The sequence below is a fragment of the Saccopteryx leptura genome, chromosome 1 (genome assembly GCF_036850995.1).
Source record: "Saccopteryx leptura isolate mSacLep1 chromosome 1, mSacLep1_pri_phased_curated, whole genome shotgun sequence".
NCBI classification, from domain to species: domain Eukaryota; kingdom Metazoa; phylum Chordata; class Mammalia; order Chiroptera; family Emballonuridae; genus Saccopteryx; species Saccopteryx leptura.
In genome coordinates this window covers 98,938,814-98,960,331 of record NC_089503.1, presented here as the reverse complement: position 1 = coordinate 98,960,331, position 21,518 = coordinate 98,938,814, and the positions used below count along the sequence as shown (strand labels likewise).

Here is a 21,518-nt window from a genome sequence, read left to right as displayed (position 1 = left end):
TTTTTAGTTTTTTTTAAGATTTTATTTATTAGTTTTGCAAAGAAGAGTAGTAGTGAGAAGTATCATCTCATAGTTGCTTCACTTTAGTTGTTCATTCCTTGCTTGTTTATTTCTTGTTGTACATGCCTTGACCAGGCAAGCCCAGGGTTTTGTTTGTTTGTTTGTTTTCTTTAAGATTTTATTTATTGATTTTAGAGAGAGGATATATAGAGAGAAAGGCAAGGGGAGGTCCAGGAAGCATCAACTCATAGTAGTTGCTTCTCATTTATGTCTTGACCAGGCAAGCCCAGAGTTTCAAACCAGTAACTTCAGCATTCCAGGTCAATGCATTATCCACTGCGCCACCACAGGTCAGGCATCTTGGTTTTTAAAACCATCTGGATATCTTCTTTATTTAAGGAATAAAACATAATTTAGCTGTTGTATTCTGGTCTTACTTTTGTTGTAATTAGTATACTGAGAATGGATTTGTGGCTCCTTAATCTATTAGAGGAGGTCTCAAGTTAATTGGTGAGGGGAGCATTTATATTTACAAAGCTCAACAACAAGCCCTTTGTTGATTTCTGTTCAGTTAGAAAGTTGATTCTGTAGTCTAAAATGTTCATCTTAATGGCATACATCTCTTTTGGTGCCTGTTAGGGGAGGTTTTAGTCTCAGAAGACTGTAGAGTCATATAAAACATTAAAAAGTCGTGAGGGAAGAGAAGGTATGCTAGACTAGGAAACAATACATTTAGAAAATACAGGTTTATATAAACACGAAGAATTTTAGAAAAATAATTTTGTTTTCTTGAGTCTCATGATAAGTAGCGGATTGAGCTGATTCATACATTGTCAAATCCCTTTTATTTATAAGAAATCTGATTTAATAAATTGCTAGTTTGCTCTTATGTTAATTAAGGTTAAATTTTTTTTTTATAACTTGAGACTAACTAGTAGGTAGGGGCATCAGTTACTTGGACACATCATTTCACTTCCCTGGTTAGTTCACATGCTACTGAGTTCAGTGATCACACTCTGATGTCTTATGAATGAATATTTTTTATTTTTCTAGTTAGTAAAACATTCTTAGTTTTCTGTGGCAAAACAGATTGAAAATACAGGAGGCTGAGCTGCTCTGGAGCCTTTTTCTATAGAAGTTGGTATGTTACTGCTCCAAGAGCACTTTGTTAAAATTTACTGAAGCCAGAATTCTGAATTGAAAAGGTAGGACAAGATGATTTACTATAAACATGTTCTCAAATGTTAATCTTGGTGGCTAGGATATGAAAAAGATAGTACAGATTTATTTTTTTAATGTTCTTTATTTTAATTCAGAAAAAAACTTTACTCGTCTAAAGTTGTAGGAAAATCAGTTTTGTATAACATAAATTGCTCAGTTGGAAGCCTTTTATTATTATGTTAGCTCTTCTACCAAAAAAGTAGTTAAATGTTCTTTTAGGTGGTTGATTTCTTTGAGGCAATATTTTGGGGAAAAGAAACTAAGCACAATTAAAATGTTTTATTGACTCATTAAGACTCAAGTAGAGTGCAGTACCAAGTGGCTTGTGCTAAATTATATTCAGCTTAGTTAAGACCTGAACTGCAAAGCTAAATATATGCTCTTCATTGTTTAATTTCTATACACAGTTAAAACTAGTCCTCGAAAACCTCGTGGGAGACCTAGAAGTGGCTCTGACCGAACTTCAGCTCTCCTCTCAGATCCATCTGTGTTCCCCCCTCTAAATAAGTCAGAGACAAAATCTGGAGATAAGATTAAGAAGAAAGATTCTAAAAGTATAGAAAAAAAGAGAGGAAGACCTCCCACCTTCCCTGGAGTGAAAATCAAAATATCACATGGAAAGGACATTTCAGAATTACCAAAGGGAAACAAAGAAGATACCCTGAAGAAGATTAAACGGACACCTTCTGCTACATTTCAGCAAGCCACAAAGATTAAAAAATTAAGAGCAGGCAAACTCTCTCCTCTCAAATCTAAATTTAAGACAGGGAAACTTCAAATAGGAAGGAAAGGGGTGCAGATAGTACGAAGGCGAGGAAGACCCCCATCAACAGAAAGGATAAAGACCCCTTCAGGGCTCCTCATTAACTCTCAACTGGAAAAGCCCCAGAAGGTGCGGAAAGAGAAAGAAGGAACACCTCCACCCACAAAGGAAGATAAGACAGTAGTCAGACAGAGCCCTCGAAGGATTAAGCCAGTTAGGATTATTCCTTCTTCTAAAAGGACAGATGCAACAATTGCTAAGCAGCTCCTGCAGAGGGCAAAAAAGGGGGCTCAAAAGAAAATTGAGAAAGAAGCAGCTCAGCTGCAAGGAAGGAAGGTGAAGACACAGGTAAAAAATATTCGACAATTTATCATGCCTGTTGTCAGTGCCATTTCCTCGCGTATTATTAAAACTCCTCGGCGGTTTATAGAGGATGAAGATTATGACCCTCCAATTAAAATTGCCCGGTTAGAATCTACACCAAACAGTAGATTCAGTACCACATCCTGTGGATCATCTGAAAAATCAAGTGCAGCTTCTCAGCACTCCTCTCAAGTGTCTTCAGACTCCTCCCGATCTAGCAGCCCGAGTGTCGATACCTCCACTGATTCTCAGGCCTCTGAGGAGATTCGGGTACTTCCTGAAGAACCGAGTGAGACCCCTGAAGCTCATACTCCACTGCCTATTTCCCAGTCCCCAGAAAATGATAGTAGTGATAGGAGGAACAGAAGGTATTCAGTGTCAGAGAGAAGTTTTGGATCTAGAACAACAAAAAAATTATCAGCTCTCCAGAGTGCCCCCCAGCAGCAGACCTCCTCCTCTCCACCTCCGCCTCTCCTCACTCCGCCCCCACCACTGCAGCCAGCCTCCAGCATCTCTGACCATACCCCCTGGCTGATGCCCCCAACAATCCCTTTAGCATCACCGTTTCTGCCTGCTTCTGCTGCTCCCATGCAAGGAAAGCGAAAGTCTATTTTGCGAGAACCAACGTTTAGGTGGACTTCTTTAAAGCATTCTAGGTCAGAGCCACAATATTTTTCCTCAGCAAAGTATGCCAAAGAAGGTCTTATTCGCAAACCAATATTTGATAATTTCCGACCTCCTCCACTGACTCCTGAGGATGTTGGCTTCGCATCTGGTTTTTCCACATCTGGTGCTGCTGCGTCAGCCCGGTTGTTCTCTCCACTCCATTCTGGAACAAGGTTCGATGTGCACAAAAGGAGCCCTCTTCTGAGAGCCCCAAGATTTACTCCAAGTGAGGCTCACTCTAGAATATTTGAGTCTGTTACCTTACCTAGTAATCGAACTTCTGCTGGAACATCTTCTTCGGGGGTATCTAACAGAAAAAGGAAAAGAAAAGTGTTTAGCCCTATTCGATCCGAACCGAGATCTCCTTCTCACTCCATGAGGACAAGAAGTGGAAGACTTAGTACTTCTGAGCTGTCACCTCTCACCCCGCCATCTTCTGTCTCTTCCTCGTTAAGCATTTCTGTTAGTCCTCTTGCCACTAGTGCCTTAAACCCAACTTTTACTTTTCCTTCTCATTCCCTGACTCAGTCTGGGGAATCTGCAGAGAAAAACCAGAGACCAAGAAAGCAGGCTAGTACTCCAGCAGAGCTGTTTTCATCCAGCAGTCCCACTCCTCTCTTCCCTTGGTTTACCCCAGGCTCTCAGACTGACAGAGGGAGAAATAAAGACAAGGCCCCCGATGAGTTATCCAAAGATCGAGATGCTGACAAGAACGTGGAAAAGGACAAGAGTAGGGAGAGAGACCGGGAGAGAGAAAAAGAGAATAAGCGAGAGTCAAGGAAAGAGAAGAGGAAAAAGGGATCAGAGATTCAGAGTAGTTCTGCTTTGTATCCTGTGGGTAGGGTTTCCAAAGAGAAGGTTGTTGGTGAGGATGTTGCCACTTCATCTTCTGCCAAAAAAGCAACAGGGCGGAAGAAGTCTTCATCACTTGATTCTGGGACTGAAATTTCTTCTGTGACTCTTGGGGATACAACAGCTGTCAAAACCAAAATATTTATAAAGAAAGGGAGAGGAAATCTGGACAAAACCAACTTGGACCTTGGCCCAACTGCCCCATCTCTGGAGAAGGAGAAAACCCTCTGCCTTTCCACTTCTTCATCTAGCACTGTTAAACATTCCACTTCCTCCATCGGCTCCATGTTGGCTCAGGCAGACAAGCTTCCAATGACTGACAAGAGGGTTGCCAGCCTCCTAAAAAAGGCCAAAGCCCAGCTCTGCAAGATTGAGAAGAGTAAGAGTCTTAAACAAACTGATCAACCCAAAGCACAGGTACTCTTTTCCATGTTGCCTGTTAAAATCCATAGGCTATCAAGCCCTTCCTATGAGCAAGTTTTAGGCTTAGTGTTTCAGTTACATCCAGTTATGGGAATCAAGTAAACATTAGAGGAAGTGGTGGCATTTGCAATGGTCCTTCAAGGACAGGCAGGGTGTGTGTGTCTGTGTGTGTGTGTGAGAGAGAGAGAAAGGAAGGGAGAAGGATGAGAGGCATCAACTATAGTTGCATCACTTTAGTTGTACATTGATTGCTTCTCATACGTGCCTTGACCACGGGCTCAAGGTGAGTCAGAGACCTTGGGCTCAAGCCAGCAACCTTGGGATCATGTTGATGATCTCATGTTTAAGCTGATAAACCTGCGCTCAAGCCAGTGACTGTGGGGTTTCAAACGTGGGACCTCAGTGTCCCAGGTCGATGCTCTATCCACTGCGCCACCACTGGTCAGGCAGACAGGTGGGGTTTTGATGGTAGAAGATGTTAGGGGAGAACATTCTATACAAAGGGAACAATGTGGGTAGGGAAACATTTCAGGTACGGCGAATAGCTGGACTGGTATACACAGGAAAGTGGTGAACTGAGACTGAAAGGTAGTTTGGGGCCATATTACAGAGAATGCTGAGTTGCTTGTACTTTTAGGTTTGATATATTGGAATCTGCAATTTAATTTTGAAGGTGCATTTCTGTAGACAAGTTGTTTTATTGTTGTTTACTATAGAAACGTGTGGGTGGATGCAGATTCTCATCATCTGAGTTGTGAGTGATTAGTGATTAAATAATAGGTGTTTGCAGAATATGTATGAGAAACATTTGGCCTTAAGCTGTAGGACAGAAAAGCTGTAGAGTTGAGTTAGTTAAGATAAAGACAGATCTACAAAGAGCAGCATTATTAATTAATTAATCTATTTATGTTTGTTTATTTTTACACAGAAAGCTAGACACTGGTGTTTTCTGAGGTTCTTTTTAAGAAATTGTCATATAGTAGATACAAGTTTATGCCAATATATCAAGTTAGGTTATAGTGACCACAAACAGGTTTTTAATGTTACTCAACCTAGGGCCATATTTTAGCAATTCTGCCAGAGTGTAAGCAGGGACTTATTTCTGACATCATTTTGGATGTTTTCAGTTAGCCTAATAGTGATAAGAGTATTGGCTCTTTAAAATGTGAAACTTCTGTTTGGAGCTATGGCCTTTTTTACTTCCGTTTATAGTTATTTCCTCCTATTTCTCTGTTGAACAGGGAAATATAAGAAATAGTCTATGGTTAGACTGAACTTTTTGAGACTCTAGACTGGCAGCTTGAATTTTTAGGGGAATTTTCAAGAACTAGTATACTAGGGGTATAGGAACTTAGTTAATATATGTTTTTTTCCTGCCAATTTTAGGATACAGAAGTAGTTGATTCCTGCATATAGATATGGTTTAGCAGCTAGAAATAACTAGAGTGATTCTAGATTATAAGCTAATCAAAAATATCTTAGTTTCATTTAATTATATTTCAACATGTATGGTTGTTATTGTTTATTTTTGGCTTGCCTCATATTTAGGGTCAAGAAAGTGATTCATCAGAGACCTCTGTGCGAGGACCCCGAATTAAACATGTCTGCAGAAGAGCCGCTGTTGCCCTTGGCCGAAAACGAGCTGTGTTTCCTGATGACATGCCCACCCTGAGTGCCTTACCATGGGAAGAACGAGAAAAGATTTTGTCTTCCATGGGGAATGATGGTAGGTCTGAGATGTCAGCCTTGAAGTCATAGCACACACTGATTTGCTTACTGATCATTCTTGGGATACCTAGTAGGCTCTTCATGGCATTATGTGTTAGTCTGGGTTCTCTAAAAAATAGATGACAAGGGGGGAGTTCAGTGACAGGATTTTATTAGAGGAAATTCCTGTGAGGGGAAATGGGGATGGAGCAAGGGAAGACTGGGAGAGCTGTCAGACTGTCCTGCAGGTCTGACTCTAATGAAGGAGGGAGGGATCTTTGGGCAGAGTCTTCCTAGGTTGCCATGCAGTGTAAAAAGTTTGGCAAGACTTGTCCTTGAGCAAAAGGTGAATGCCAGAGGAATCTTGTGTCTCTCAAAAACAATTTTGTCCTAGTGGGATAGCTCAGTTGGTTAGAGCATCATCCTGATATGCCAAGCCAGCCTTTACTATGTTGGCCTTGTAGTAAGCCCAGTCGATAGCAGGTGAATTCTCAGGTAGAGCAGCCAACTTGGAGGTGAGGGTCTCATTACAGGATTTCAAGGAGTTAGCAATGGCCCTCTGGTTTTAGGGTATAATCTCCCCAAAAACTGCTTCGTTAACGGCTTTTAGAGCAAATTTTTGTCCAGCCATCTTGAGATCCTTCACTGAACCCAGCAGTCCCTGCCACATAGTTCTATTTTGTTTTTCCCTTTTCCAAGTGAGAGAAAGGGAGATAGAGAGACAGACTCCTGCATGTGCCTTGACTGGGATCCACCTGGCAACCCCTCTCTGGGGCCGATGCTTGAGTCAACTGAGCTATTTTAGCACCTGAGGCCAACACTCAGACCAATGGAGCCAATGGCCGCTGGAGGGGAAGAAGAAGAGAAGGGCGCAAAGGAGGGGGAGAGAAATAGATGGTTGTTTCTCTTATGTGCCCTCACCAGGATCAAACCTGGGACATCCAGGCCCTGGCCGGTTGGCTCGGTGGTAGAGCGTCGGCCTGGCGTGCAGAAGTCCCGGGTTCGATTCCCGGCCAGGGCACACAGGAGAAGCGCCCATCTGCTTCTCCACCCCTCCCCCTCTCCTTCCTCTCTGTCTCTCTCTTCCCCTCCCGCAGCAAGGCTCCATTGGAGCAAAGATGGCCCGGGCGCTGGGGATGGCTCCTTGGCCTCTGTCCCAGGCGCTAGAGTGGCTCTGGTCGCAACAGAGCGACGCCCCAGAGTGGCAGAACATCGCCCCCTGGTGGGCGTGCCGGGTGGATCCCGGTCGGGCGCATGCGGGAGTCTGTCTATCCCCATTTCCAGCTTCAGAAAAATTAAAAACCAAACAAACAAACAAAAAAAACAACAAAAAACCTGGGACATCCATATGCCAGGCTGATTCTCTATCCACTGAGCCACTGGCCAGGGCCGCCACATAGTTGTTGTTTTTTTTCATAGACAGAGTCAGAGAGAGGGATAGATAGGGACAGACAGGAACGGAGAGAAATGAGAAGCATCAATCGTTAGTTTTTCGTTGCGAAACCTCAGTTCATTGATTGCTTTCTCATATGTGCCTTGACCGTGGGACTACAGCAGACTGAGTAACCCCTTGCTTGAGCCAGTGACTTTGGGTCCAAACTGGTGAGCTTTGCTCAAACCAGATGAGCCCGCGCTCAAGCTGGCAACCTTGGGGTCTCGAACCTGGGTTCTCTGCATCCCAGTCTGACGCTTTATCCACTGCGCCACCGCTTGGTCAGGCGCCACATAGGTTTTATATGATAGGTGACTGCTTATATAAAATTTAGTGGTTTAGAGAATCTTCAGTAGCATTTAATTCATATTCTTGAATTTAGGTTAGAATGTGTTTGGTTCTCAGCATTTGGATTTTTGCTTTTATTAAACTACAAGTTATAGGCACTTAACATTTAAATGATTTAAACAGGCTCTGAGTTCTGCATATGATAATTTTTTATATTGTATTTCATTTTTGGAGTTCCAATTAGAAAAAATGTTTGAATGTATATAATAATATAAATTGATTTAGAGAACTTCTGTCTCCACTCCTAAGAAGGAAATATATACCTCAGAACTAACGACACCTTTCTTTAACAGACAAGTCATCGATTGCTGGCTCAGAAGATGCTGAACCTCTTGCTCCACCCATCAAACCAATTAAACCTGTGACCAGAAACAAGGCTCCTCAGGAACCTCCAGTAAAGAAAGGACGGCGATCAAGGCGGTGTGGGCAGTGTCCTGGCTGCCAGGTGCCTGAGGACTGTGGTGTTTGTACTAATTGCTTAGACAAGCCCAAGTTTGGTGGCCGCAACATAAAGAAGCAGTGCTGCAAGTGAGTGGGGGTCTTGTTCTGAGGCATCAACCTCTCTGCATGAAGGCTGTTGATTTATGCTTGGTTTGTTGCAAAGACGAATCAGGAAACTGAATATGATTGTATTGAGTTCTTGAGTGGCTAGATTAGTTGCAGAGTGGGATTTTGCTAGGTGTGGGCTGTGCTTAAGTAAGAAATACTGTGGGGCAATGCTGTCTAATAGAACATTCTGCAGTGGTGGAAATGTTTTTTGTCTGTTCATTTCAGTATGGTAGCCATGAGCCAAATGTGGCTATTGAGCACTGAAAGCGTGGTTAGTGACTGAGGAACTACATTTTTTATTTCATGTGATTTTAACCAATTTAAATTTAAATAATCACATGTGCCTAGTGGCTACCATATCAGTGCAGCTCTGGGAGGTTTCTACTTGAAAACTGACAAATTTAGGCATAATATCTATTATAACTTATTATTTATTAGGTCAACTAAAATTAACCTTTATCTTTATGGCTTTCAGGAAATATTGGCAATACCTTGTATACATCTCTGCTGTTTCTCACAATATTTTCATGCATATGGAATTTTTGATATATGGAAGTTTTGATGATCTTTTCTTCCTTTCTTGCAGTTTGTGAATGCACTTTCTGCCCTCTGGGAAAACTTGTTTAAAGTGGATCCAAAGATTTGCACAAATAGGAATTGTGGTGCTTGAGCTCCTCATAAAGTACCTGGCATAAGGAATAGATGTAATCAATAGCCATTTTCTGAATGAATAAGTAACTTGAAAGTGATTTATGTAAAACGTAGTTGGGAGAAGTGCTGCATTACTTACTCCAGGGAGGCAGTGTCTAGGAGACAATAAGCAGTTTTGTGCTTTGGTTTAGTCTGGCAAGAATTTTGTTTCACTCCCATTCTTGTAAAGGAGTGAGAATTCACAAATCAGCAAAAACATGTCATAGCAGGATAAAATTATAATAAAATTGGGGATTGAAATGAATTCAGTTCAATCTTACACTTCAAATTAAGTTTGAGTTTTCTTAAATTGAGGTGTGGAATATCTATAAAAAGCCCTTACATAAATGTATACCATTGTAGTAGCAGACAGAGGACTTGTTAGATGATTTTAGCTCATATTATATTCAGATTAATAACAATATTAATATCATAAGGGAACAGAACTGATTTGATTATAAGCAATATCAACCAATAATTTTGCATGTGGTGCTAGTTAGTACTAGGTTATAAGAAATTTGAGTCATTTCAAAAGTAATTTGGTATTTTGCTCTTTTTATATCCTAAAGGTAGGTAAAATTGTTGATTGAAGAATTCAAAGGCTCAGGTTTAATCTGAGTAATACACAGTCCTCTTTTCAGCTCTCAAAATGAACCCGAGTAAAGATTCACTGATTCTTACAGTCAAGTTAAGACTTATTCCAGTTGTGTCTCTTATAAATGTCATTATTTTATGGTATCCCTTGTTATCCTAGGATGAGAAAATGTCAGAATCTACAATGGATGCCTTCCAAAGCCTATCTTCAGAAGCAAGCAAAAGGTAATGTTGTAAAAAAGCTCTTCCCCGAAGTGCTTCTTGCTTTAATGCCATCTAGTTATGTATATCTAGTATAAAGAAAATACTAGGTTTTTTCCCCCCCAATACTGCTCTTTCCCAGGGAATTGATGGTTGTTGAAGCTGGGTGATGGGTACATGGGGGTTCCTGTTACTGTTCCCTTTTCTTGGAGTATGTTAGAAAATTTTCATAATAAAACATCTTTAAATTCATATAAAAATTAACAACTGTTTCATTTTCTAGAGCAATAAAAGCATACCTATTTTACCTGACCAACTTGGCATTAATTTTCTTGAGCCTCTTCAGTGTCAACATTAACTGTAGGAAACCGAGAATAAGATTGTTACATTCCTGTACTTCTATTTTAAATAAATTTTTTCTTGCTTATTGATAAATAATCATGTTTTTCCCCTAGCTGTGAAAAAGAAAGAGAAAAAGTCTAAGACCAGTGAAAAGAAAGACAGCAAAGAGAGCAGTGTGGTAAAGAACTCAGTGGATACCAGTCAGAAACCTGCCCCTTCAACAAGAGAGGACCCTGCCCCTAAGAAAAGCAACAGTGAGCCTCCTCCACGGAAGCACGTTGAGGAAAAGAGTGAAGAAGGGAATGCCTCTGGGCCAGGACCTGAGTCCAAACAAGTGACCACTCCAGTTTCCAGAAAGTCCAGCAAGCAGGTCTCCCAGCCAGCACCAGTTGTTCCCCCACAGCCACCTAGCACAGCACCACCAAGAAAAGACGTTCCTAAGACTGGTCCTAGTGAGTTTAAGAAAAAGCAGCCTTTAACACCAGAATCAGGTGAGTGAGGAAGGCAAGAAGGAACTGCTGACCCAGAAGTACTAATAAAAAACATTGACGTCTTAAGCAGTGTTTGGAAACCTGAAATGTATCTTTTTAAGCCTTTGGTGCAAGAAAATTAGCTCTCTTTTAGCCATTATATACTAAGGCCAATCAATCCTAAAATAGTCATAGCTATTGAGCATTAATTGTGAATTCAGTAGCATCTGACTGCAATTTATCTTGAATTCTTTAGGTCCAGAGCAAAGCAAGCAGAAAAAAGTGGCTCCTCGCCCAAATATTCCTGTAAAACAAAAACCAAAAGAAAAGGTAAGAGATTTGTTTCTCTGCCATTCTCGGGTGTGTTCTGTTCTGTAGGAAGATAACCTTAGTCTTGATTTTTTACATGACTGAGTGAATGAAACCACATTTTTGCTTCTATGTAGATGGCAGAGGAATTTAGGCTTTAGCTTATATCTTTTTCTCTCTCTTTTCCCTTGTTGTTTTTCCCTTCCTTGTGGTCCTATATGCTTCTTCTTATGCTATAAGGCCACTTAGCATAATTGCTTTCTGCTCTCAACATCTTGTAGCAATATTTAGCAATATTTGTCTGTAATAATCACCCTTCCCTGTGTGCCCTGTTATTATGTGGCAAGAGAGAGAGAGAGAGATTTAAGAATCTTCTGGCTGTTTCCATTGTCTTTTCCTGTCACCACAATGGTGCCATATGTATGTCCTCACATGCTTTCGAGAGCATCAACAGTGGCAAAAAGAGAGGCTAATACTAGGTTTTTATTAGGTCATGCTCCAAAGTCATCATCTAGTTTTTTAACTATGATGATGAAGCATTGGCAAGTTTGAAATCATTGATGTTCACAAAGCTGGGAAAATTGTTGTGAACCTCATAGGAAGGTTAGACAACGATGGACTGATCAGCCCAAATTTGATGTGCAACTGAAATATCTAGAAAAAATTGCAGAGTAACCTGCCCCTGTCCCATTAGTTTGGTTTCATTGTACTGACAACCTCAGCTGACATCGCGGACCACAGCGAAGCAAGATAAAGACACACAGGAGGGAAAGTCCTGAGTTTGTTTTTTCTAGAAATGTAAGACATATGTGCAAAAAAAAAATTTAAAAAGGCCTCAATGGAAAAAACAATATTCTGAAGAGTACTTCACTATTTTTATAGGATACTTATGTTCAAAACATGTTTTATAGATCTATTGATAAGATTTGTCATTTGCATTATTTTCTGTTGCAAAAGTGAAGGCGAGTATGGTTTTGTTCTTTATTTATCTTCTATTCCTGTAGGAAAAACCACCTCCAGTAAATAAGCAGGAGAACACAGGCACTTTGAACATCCTCAGCACTCTCTCCAATGGCAATAGTTCTAAGCAAAAAATCCCAGCAGATGGAGTCCATAGGATCAGAGTGGACTTTAAGGTAATTGTGTAGTATATTGAGTGTTGTAGACTTTTTTTATATATAATTTTTTTCTTTTTCAGTTACAGTTGAGATACAATATAAATTTCAGGTATACAACTGCATGATTAGACATTTCTATAACTTACAAAGTGATCACCCTGATAAATCTCATGCCCATCTGGCACCATACATAGTTATTACAATATTAATGACTATATTCTCTGTACTTTACATCCCTGTGAATAGTTTGTAACTACCAATTTGTGCTTCTTAATCCCTTTATCTTTTTTACCCATCCCCTTCAACCCTCCCTCTCCTCTGGCAACTGTCAGAATATTCTCTGTATCTGTCTGTTTCTGTTCTGTTTATTTTGTTTCTTAGATTCCACATATAACTGAAATCATCTGGCATTTGTCTTTCTCTGACTTACTTCATTCAGCACATTACCCTCTGTCCATCCATGGTTTTGCAAGATTTTATTCTTTTTTTTTGACAGAGACAGAGAATCAGACAGACAGGAAGGGAGAGATGAGAAACATCAGTTCTTTGCTGTGGCATCCTAGTTGTTCATTGATTGCTTTCTCATCTGTGCTTTGACTGGGGGGCTACAGCAGATTGAGTGACCTCTTGCTCAAGCCAGCGACCTCAAGGTTTCAGACCTAGGGCCCTCCACATCCCAGTCTGACAATCTATCCACTGCTCAACTGCCTGGTCGAGCTCATTTTTTTTTTATAGCTGAGTAATATTTCATTGTGTATATGTACCATATCTTCTTTTTGGGGAAGTATTTTTCTGAAGTGAGAAGTGGGGAGGCAGAGAGACAGATTCCTGCATGCGCTCGACCAGGATCAACCCAGCATGCCCACTGGGGGGCGATGCTCTGCCCATCTGGGGTGTTGCTTCGTTGTGGCTGGAGTCATTCTAGTGCAGGGGTCGGGAACCTTTTTGGCTGAGAGAGCCATGAAAGCCACATACTTTTTTTTTTTTAATTTTTAATTTTATTCATTTTTAGAGAGGACAGAGAGAGGGAGAGAGAGAGAGACAGAGAGGGAGAGAGAGGAGAGAGACACAGAGAGAGAGAGAAGGGGAGAGGAGCTGGAAGCATCAACTCCTATATGTGCCTTGACCAGGCGAGCCCAGGGTTTTGAACCGGCAACCTCAGCATTTCCAGGTCGACGCTTTATCCACTGCGGCCACATACTTTAAAATGTAATTCCATGAGAGCCATACAACAACCCGTGTACGTTACACATTATCCAATAAAAATTTGGTGTTGTCCCAGAGGACAGCTGTGATTGACTCCAGCCGCCTGCAACTATGAACATGAGCAGTGGGAAATGAATGGATTGTAATACATGAGGATATTTTATATTTTTAATGTTATTATTATTATTATTAAAGATTTGTTGCGAGCCAGATGCAGCCATTAAAAGAGCCACATGTGGCTCGCGAGCCATAGGTTTCTGACCCCTGTTCTAGTGCCTGAGGTGGAGGCCATGGAGCCATCCTCAGTGCCCCGGGCGAACTTTGCTCCAGTGGAGCCTTGGCTGCAGGAGGGGAAGAGAGAGACAGAGAAAGGAGAGGGGGAAGGGTAGAAAAGGAGATGAGCGCTTCTCCTATGTGCCCTGGCCAGGAATCGAACCCAGGACTTTCACATGCTGGGCCGATGCTCTACCACTGAGCCAACTGGCTAGGGTGATTGTACCATATCTTCTTTATCTGTTTGTCTATTGATGGACACTTAGATTGCTTCCATATATTGGCTATTGTCAATAATGCTGCAATGAACATATGGATATATATGTCTTTTCAACTTAGTGTTTTGGGGTTTTTTCGGATAAATACACCGAAGTAGAATTGCTAAATCCTTAGCCTCTTGTTGTAACCTCTGTTTTAAAGTCTCTTTTGTCTGATGTAAGTATTGCTACCACAGTGTTTTTTGTTTTCATTTTTCATGAAATCTTTTTTCCATCCTTTTACTTTCAGCCTGTGTGTGTCTTTCAATCTGAAGTGAGTCTTTTGTAGACAGCATATGTAAGGTTCTTGTTTTGTTATCTATTGAGCCACCATGTCTTTGATTGAAGCATTTAATCCATTTGTATTTAAAATAATTGTGGGTAGATACATAGTTTATTGTTCATATTTTGATCTTTCTTTTTCTTCTTAAAGAAGACCCTTTAACTTTTGTGTGTGTGTGTGACAGAGACAGAGAGAGGGACAGATAGGGACAGACAGGAAGGGAGAGAGATGTGAAGTATCAATTCTTCATTGCAGCACCCTAGTTGTTCATGTGCCTTGACGGAGGGGGGAGGGTGGCTACAGCAGACTGAATGACCCGTTGCTCAAGCCAGTGACCTTCGGCTCAAGCTAATGAGCCTTGCTCAAACCAGATGAACCCACACTCAAGCCAGAGACATTGGGGTATTGAACCTGGGTCCTCCACATCCCAGTCCAGTGCTCTATCCACTGCACCACCGCCTGGTCAGGCAACATTTCTTATAATACTGGTTTGGTGGTGATGAACTCCTTTTGCTTTCTATTGTCTGGGAAGCTCTTTATCTGTCCTTTTATACTAAATGATAGCTTTGCTGGGTAGAATAATCTTGGTTTGTAGGTCCTTGCTTTTTATCACTTTGAATATATTGTGCCAATCCCTTCTGGCTTGCGAGGTTGCTGTTGAGAAATCAACTGACAATATTGTGGCAGCTCCCTTGTAGCTAACTAACTGCAGTCTTTAAGATTCTCTCTTTGTCTTTAACCTTTTACATTTTATTTTGATGTGTCGTGGTGTGGCCCTCTTTGGGTTCATCTTGTTTGGGACCCTCTGTGCTTCCTCGATTTGTATATCTAGTTCCTTCACCAAGTTAGGAAAGTTTTCTGCCATTTTTTTCAAATAGGTTTTCAATTTTTTTGCTGTTTCTCTTCTTTTGGAACCTCCTTGATATAATTGTTGGTATACTTGATGTGCCACAGACTTAACCCAGTGTGGTTTTTTTTTGTTTTTTTTCTGAAGCTGGAAACAGGGAGAGACAGTCAGACAGACTCCCGCATGCGCCCGACCGGGATCCACCCGGCACGCCCACCAGGGGGCGATGTTCTGCCCATCCTGGGCGTCGCCATGTTGCGACCAGAGCCACTCTAGCGCCTGAGGCAGAGGCCACAGAGCCATCCCCAGCGCCCAGGCCATCTTTGCTCCAATGGAGCCTTGGCTGCGGGAGGGGAAGAGAGAGGCAGAGAGGAAAGCGCGGCGGAAGGGTGGAGAAGCAAATGGGCGCTTCTCCTGTGTTCCCTGGCCGGGAATCGAACCCGGGTCCTCCGCACGCTAGGCCGACGCTCTACCGCTGAGCCAACCGGCCAGGGCCAACCCAGTGTTTTTTTAACTGCCATTTTGCCAGCAATTTCATGCTGGTCTATGAAAGAGTTAGCCAACCTGATGTATGAAGATTATAGACCCATTGATCTTGGTCGAATTTGCTTGTGCTCAGCGTGATTTTTGCCTTAATAGTCCCCCAGATAATTCTATTTTCGCTGGTTTCCAAGTGTAAAAAGGTTGAAAACCACTGCCTTAAACTCTCCTCATTTGGGGTGATTTTTGCTTCTTCTTGCTGTTTTGATTGGGTGTTTTCTGCTACCTTCCTTTTTAAATCTCTGATGTGATCCTTTGCTTCATCAGCTCTGCTGTTGATTTCCTGTAATGTAGTCTTCATTGTTATTGTATTCTTCATTCCTGACTGGTTCTTTTTTGTTTTCTTTCTATGTCCATTGTTATGTTTCCTATCTATTTTGAAGTTCTAAGTTTCTCTACGCTTCCCATAAGTTCATTGAACAACCTTATAACCAGGGTTTTTTTATTTTTTCAAAGATTTTGTGTGTGTGTGTGTGTGTGTGAGACAGAGACAGGAAGGGAGCGAGAGAGTGAGAAGCACCAAGTCCTAGTTGCTTTCACATAAAAGTTGTTCATTGATTGCTTCTCATACATGCCTTGACCATGGCTGAGCCAGTGTACTCTTGTTCAAGCCACGACCTTGGACTTTTCATGCTAGTGACCTTTGGGCTCAAGCTGGTGAGCTTTGGAATCGATTGGACAGTTATCCTGCTCAAGCCTCGTGACCTTCACTGCCACCGTTCAGGCTATATGCAGTTTTTCGACCTCTGCATCTGGTAGATTGCTTGTTTCTATTTTGTTTAGTTCTTCTTCTGGAGTTTTGTCTTGTTTTATATGGGACATGTTTTATTGTCTTCTCATTTTGGCTCCCTTCCTGTGTTTGTTTCTATGTATTAGGTAGAGCTGCTACATCTCCCTGTCTTGGTAGAGTGGCCTTATGTGGTAGGTATCCTGTGGGGCCCAGTGGTGCAGCCTTCTGTCACCAGAGTAAGGCACTTCATTTGTGCCTCCTGTGGGCTGTGTGTGCTCTCCTCTTGTAGTTGAGCCTGGGCTGCTGTTGGCACATCAGTGTGAGGCTTTTACCCACAGGCTGACTGTCTGGGAGGACCAGCTGAGACTGCAGTGGAGGAGCTGCTGTGTAAGGACCAACCCCACAGAACAGGACTCCCTTCAATGGTGCCTGCCACCCTTTGAGTGTGTCACTTAGTGGAGGTGGTTGGGTGGTTCTTTGATGTGGTCTGAAGTTGGCTCTGGGTTCTCCTGGGAAGTATTGGCCAAAGTCAGCTGCTGGCATCCAGCATGAGCTACAAAATGACCTGCAGGTGGGTTGCCACTTATTCTGGGTTTGGAGATACCTGGGAGAAGACTAAGCTGCACACCAAATTTGGCTGTTGCTAGTGTTGGGCTTGGGGCTGCTTAACAGCAGGTGTGGGCATACCAAGGCCAAATGCTGCTTTTGAGGGGTTTGTGGACCTTGGAGAGATTTAAAGAAAGGCTGCAGCACGAGTCAGGGCAGGTTGTTTGTATGGAAGAGCCACTGGAAATAGCTTGGGTCCGCCTGCAAATTGAGTGGGCAGGGTCTCGGAATCACCAGGGCAGGGCAAACAGTGTGAAAAACGTTCATGGAGATTCAGATATGGTACTGGCCTGAGCCTGTAGGGGGAGGGCTCAGCAAAGCTGGAACAAAGCGAGTAAGTCCAAGTAAGTCTTTGCAAGTCTGTGTGTGGGCCCTTTAAGAGGAACATCTGGTACTCCAATAGCCCTCTGTGTCACTCAGCCAAAACCTCTGCTGGTTTTCACAGCCGGATGTTATAGGGACTTCTCTTCCAGGGATGGGGGTCCTGGTATGAGGTTGTAGTTCTTGTTTTACAGCAGGAACCTCCACAGCCAAGAAAGCCCTTCCACTCTTTAACTACCACATATGGGTGTGGGATCCATGTGTTGTCCCTTTCTACCAGTCTTGAGGTAGCTTTTTCTTTGTATCCTTAGTTGTAAGGCTTCAGTTCAGCTAGACTTCAGGCAGTTCTGAATGGTGGGTGCTCTGTAGTTTAGCTTTAATTTTCATGTGGTCATGGGAGGGTGTGAATACCGCATTTAAACCTACAGTGGCATCTTGATTAGAAGCTCATGTCGTTGAATTTAAATCTAGATAATGATGTTACCAAAGGTGTTAAAAGTAAGGAAATTAAGCATTAAGTGGGGAAATGAAAAGGAACTACCATTAGCAGATGGGCTCCCACAAATGAGAACTTTGGCCAGTGTTTGTGACCTGACAGAAGAGCGTCAACATTGGAACATCCTGTTCATCTGAAGTAATAAAGTACATTTAGATGAGAATTATATCTGAGGAAATAATCCTTCCACATAGAAATTACCAAATGAGGCTCTGGCTGGTTGGTTCAGTGGTAGAGCGTCGGCCTGGCGTGCAGGAGTCCCAGGTTCGATTCCCGGCCAGGACACACAGTAGAAGCGCCCATCTGCTTCTCCACCCCTCCCCCTCTCCTTCCTCTCTGTCTCTCTCTTCCCCTCCTGCAGCCAAGGCTCCATTGGAGCAAAATTGGCCCGGGTACTGAGGATGGCTCCATGGTCTCTGCCTCAGGCGCTAGAATGGCTCTGGTTGCAACAGAACTACGCACCAGATGGGCAGAGCATCGCCCCCTGGTGGGCATGTGGGGTGGATCCTGGTCAGGCGCATGCAGGAGTCTGTCTGACTGCCTCCCCATTTCCAACTTCAGGAAAAAAATACAAACAAACAAACAAACAAACAAACAATAAATAAATAAATAAAACATTAAAAAAAAAAAGAAATGACCAAATGATGGTGATTGCTTAAATCAGCAAAACTAACAGAAATTCACTCCAAGGATATCTTTGCATTATAGTTAATGTGAGTTGAACCAATAAATAGATGGCCCTTTTTTCATTTTATCTGAGACTAAAGCTTTTTAAAGCAGCAGTTGTTTTTGTACTCATTAAATGAAATATTTTTGACATTCTGATGTCATTCTAATTTTTCCCTTTCATCCTTATTTTCAATCCAAAGTTGTGTCATTATAACACTCTTAAATGTTTCTTCTCTCTCCACAGGAGGACTGTGAAGCAGAAAATGTGTGGGAGATGGGCGGCTTAGGAATCTTGACCTCTCTTCCAATAACACCCAGGGTGGTTTGCTTTCTCTGTGCCAGTAGTGGGCATGTAGAGGTGAGATATTCTGTCAGTTTCTTGGTATCTTAGAAAGCATAATGGCAAATTATTTGTGGTGAAAAATCATTATATTGTTTTGTGGATGTGCAGCAGGTACTACCCCTATTTAAACCAGCTAATGAAATGCTTGTGAAGTTTTTTAGAAAGGAATCTGCTTCTTATAAGAGTAGCAAAGTTATTGAGTTTGAAAAGTTTGTCTGATCTCCTAAATTTATTCCTTTTTTTTTTTTTACTGACTTAGAGAGAGGGATAGAGAGAGAGAGAGAGAGAGACAGGGAGAGGGAAGAGAGAGATGAGAAGCATCAACTTGTAGTTGTGTCACCTTAGTTGTTCATTGATTATTTCTCATATATGCCTTGACCGGGGGGCTTAAGTCAGACCAGTGACCCCTTGCTCAAGATAGTGACCTTAGGCTCAAGCCTGCGAACTTTGGGCTTAAGTCAGGGACCTTAGGATTATATTAATGATCCCGCACTCAAGCCATTGTTCCTGCATTCAAGTTGGTGAGTATGTGCTCAAGCCAGATGAGCCCATACTCAAGCTGGCAACCTTGGGGTTTTGAACCTAGGACCTCTGCATTCCAAACTGACCCTCTATCCCATGTACCACCACCAGTCAGGCCTAAATTTACTCTTTACTAGAGGTCTGATCTTTCTGCTAGATGTCTCAAGATGGGCAAAAAAATAATATAGTGTTCCTCTAGAAAAAGAGGTGCTTTTGATGGTTGTTTTATATTGAATACCAAAATGCCCTTGTCTCTAAAAAGCTTTAGCAATTAGTAAGAAAAAGGACTAACACCCAGTTAAAAAATAGACTTAACTGCCTGACCTGTGGTAGCACAGTGGATAAAACATCGACATGGAATGCTGAGGTTGCTGGTTCAAAACCCTAAGCTTGCCTGGTTGAGTCACATAGAGTTGATGCTTCTTGCTCCCACCACCCCTTTCTCTCTCTTTCTCTAACAAATAAAATCTTTTTTTAAGATAAGCTTAAGGACAGGAATATATAATGCACAAAATATGAAATAAAGACATGGTAGGAGGGGGATATTGAGTCTTCTGATGACCGAAAGCTAGAAATGAAAGCATGATATAAAAAGCATCATGTGGCGCCCTGGCTGGGTAGCTCCAACCGTTTGAGCATTGTCCAGAAGTACAGGAGTTGCTGGTTCAATCCCCAGTCAGGGCACATACAGAAAACAAATTGATGTTCCTGTCTCTCTTTCCCTTCCTCTTTCCCTAAAATCAATTAAAAAAAAAAAGGATCATGTGGCAATGGGTCTTTGTTGTTGGAAATCTAAATTGTTGCATTCTTTCTTTCTGAAGGTTGTTCAGAGATATGTATTTATTTTTAAAATGGGTGTACCCTTGTACCCAACAACTGCACTCCAGGCATTTATCTTATGAATATAGTTAGATAAATTATCAAATATGTGTGTGTGTATAATTATATAATAAAACTTTAAATATACATGTGTTTGTACATATACATATATATATATAGATATGTATATTTGTATAATAAACAGAAGGGTTTGTTGGGGTTTTTTTCAGTACTTTTTATGCTGGGGTTGCTTTAGATATCATTAAAACTAAGAATACTCAATCAACAAGCACCAGTGGGTTATTATATCTCTTTTCCTATTTAATCTAATGCTTTACATTCACACATATGCTACCTAAAGGAATAATTTGTGCATCAGTATTCAAAGAGGTGTTTTCCTTCTAATTTAAATTGTGTAGTTGTGGACAGCAATCCCACAGAACTCCTAAAAGGTGAGTTAGAGGATAAGCAATGCCCTACCCATATTGCCCTCTGCAGCATAACCAGTGCTGATGAACTGCACCTCCATCCAAATTAAAGAAATGTTTTTATGTTGATGTGATTTCAGATTTACAAAATAGTTACAAGAGGCGCACAAAAAATTCCCATACCCCCTTTACCCAGAGTGTTATATATATTTTCCCAGTCATTTGAAAGAGTGAAAGCAAAAGGGAGAGGTGGGGAGAGACAGTGAGACACATCAACTCCTTGTTCCACTTAGTTGTTCTATTTGGTTGCGCACTTATTGGTTTGCTTCTTTTTTTTTTTTTTTTTTTTTGGTATTTTTCTGAAGCTGGAAATGGGGAGAGACAGTCAGACAGACTCCCGCATGCGCCGGACCAGGATCCACCCGGCACGCCCACCAGGGGCACTGCTCTGCCCACCAGGGGGCGATGCTCTGCCCCTCCGGGGCGTCGCTCTGCCGTGACCAGAGCCACTCTAGCGCCTGGGGCAGAGGCCAAGGAGCCATCCCCAGCGCCCAGGCCATCTTTGCTCCAATGGAGCCTCGGCTGCGGGAGGGGAAGAGAGAGAGAGGAAGGAGGGGGGAGTGGAGAAGCAAATGGGCGCATCTCCTATGTGCCCTGGCCGGGAATCGAACCCGGGTCCCCCGCACACCAGGCCGATGCTCTACCACTGAGCCAACCGGCCAGGGCCTGGTTTGCTTCTTATATGTGACCTGACCCGGAATTGAACCCACAGCCTCACTGCAACAAGCTGATGCTCTTCCCCCTGAGCAGCCTGGCCAGGGTTAATGTTATTATTTTTCATTTGCTTTATCCTTTTCTCTTTGTGTATTTGTGTGACAATTTAAGAAATAAAATATACACGCATTTTAATAGTAGACACATTGTTTCCTAATAATTTACAGACATATGTCCTTTATCTCTAAATATTTTCCAGTGTATTTCTTAAAACCAAGGACATTCTTATAACCACAGTATAATTATCAAAATCAGGAAATAACATTGGTACATTATTGTTATCTAATCTGTGCACCTTATTTAGGTTTGATCAATTGTCCCAATAATTCTGGGTCACCCTCATTCTAATTTTTTAA

General features: G+C 41.9%; 1 protein-coding gene across 10 annotated transcripts in view; it reads left to right on the top strand.

Moving 5' to 3' along the window:
• KMT2A (lysine methyltransferase 2A) overlaps window positions 1–21,518 on the top strand; it is a 112,400-nt gene that overhangs the window by 39,620 nt on the left and 51,262 nt on the right. For all 10 annotated transcript variants that reach the window (XR_010749909.1, XM_066372209.1, XM_066372199.1 and 7 more), the window contains 8 exons: window positions 1,629–4,282; window positions 5,837–6,014; window positions 8,069–8,303; window positions 9,769–9,833; window positions 10,265–10,642; window positions 10,878–10,951; window positions 11,935–12,066; window positions 18,521–18,634. Coding sequence is in view for 9 of the 10 variants with exons in the window: in XM_066372209.1 (XP_066228306.1) it covers window positions 1,629–4,282; window positions 5,837–6,014; window positions 8,069–8,303; window positions 9,769–9,833; window positions 10,265–10,642; window positions 10,878–10,951; window positions 11,935–12,066; window positions 18,521–18,634 (3,830 nt within the window). In the remaining variant the exon portion in view is untranslated. The remainder of the gene's footprint in view (window positions 1–1,628; window positions 4,283–5,836; window positions 6,015–8,068; window positions 8,304–9,768; window positions 9,834–10,264; window positions 10,643–10,877; window positions 10,952–11,934; window positions 12,067–18,520; window positions 18,635–21,518) is intronic.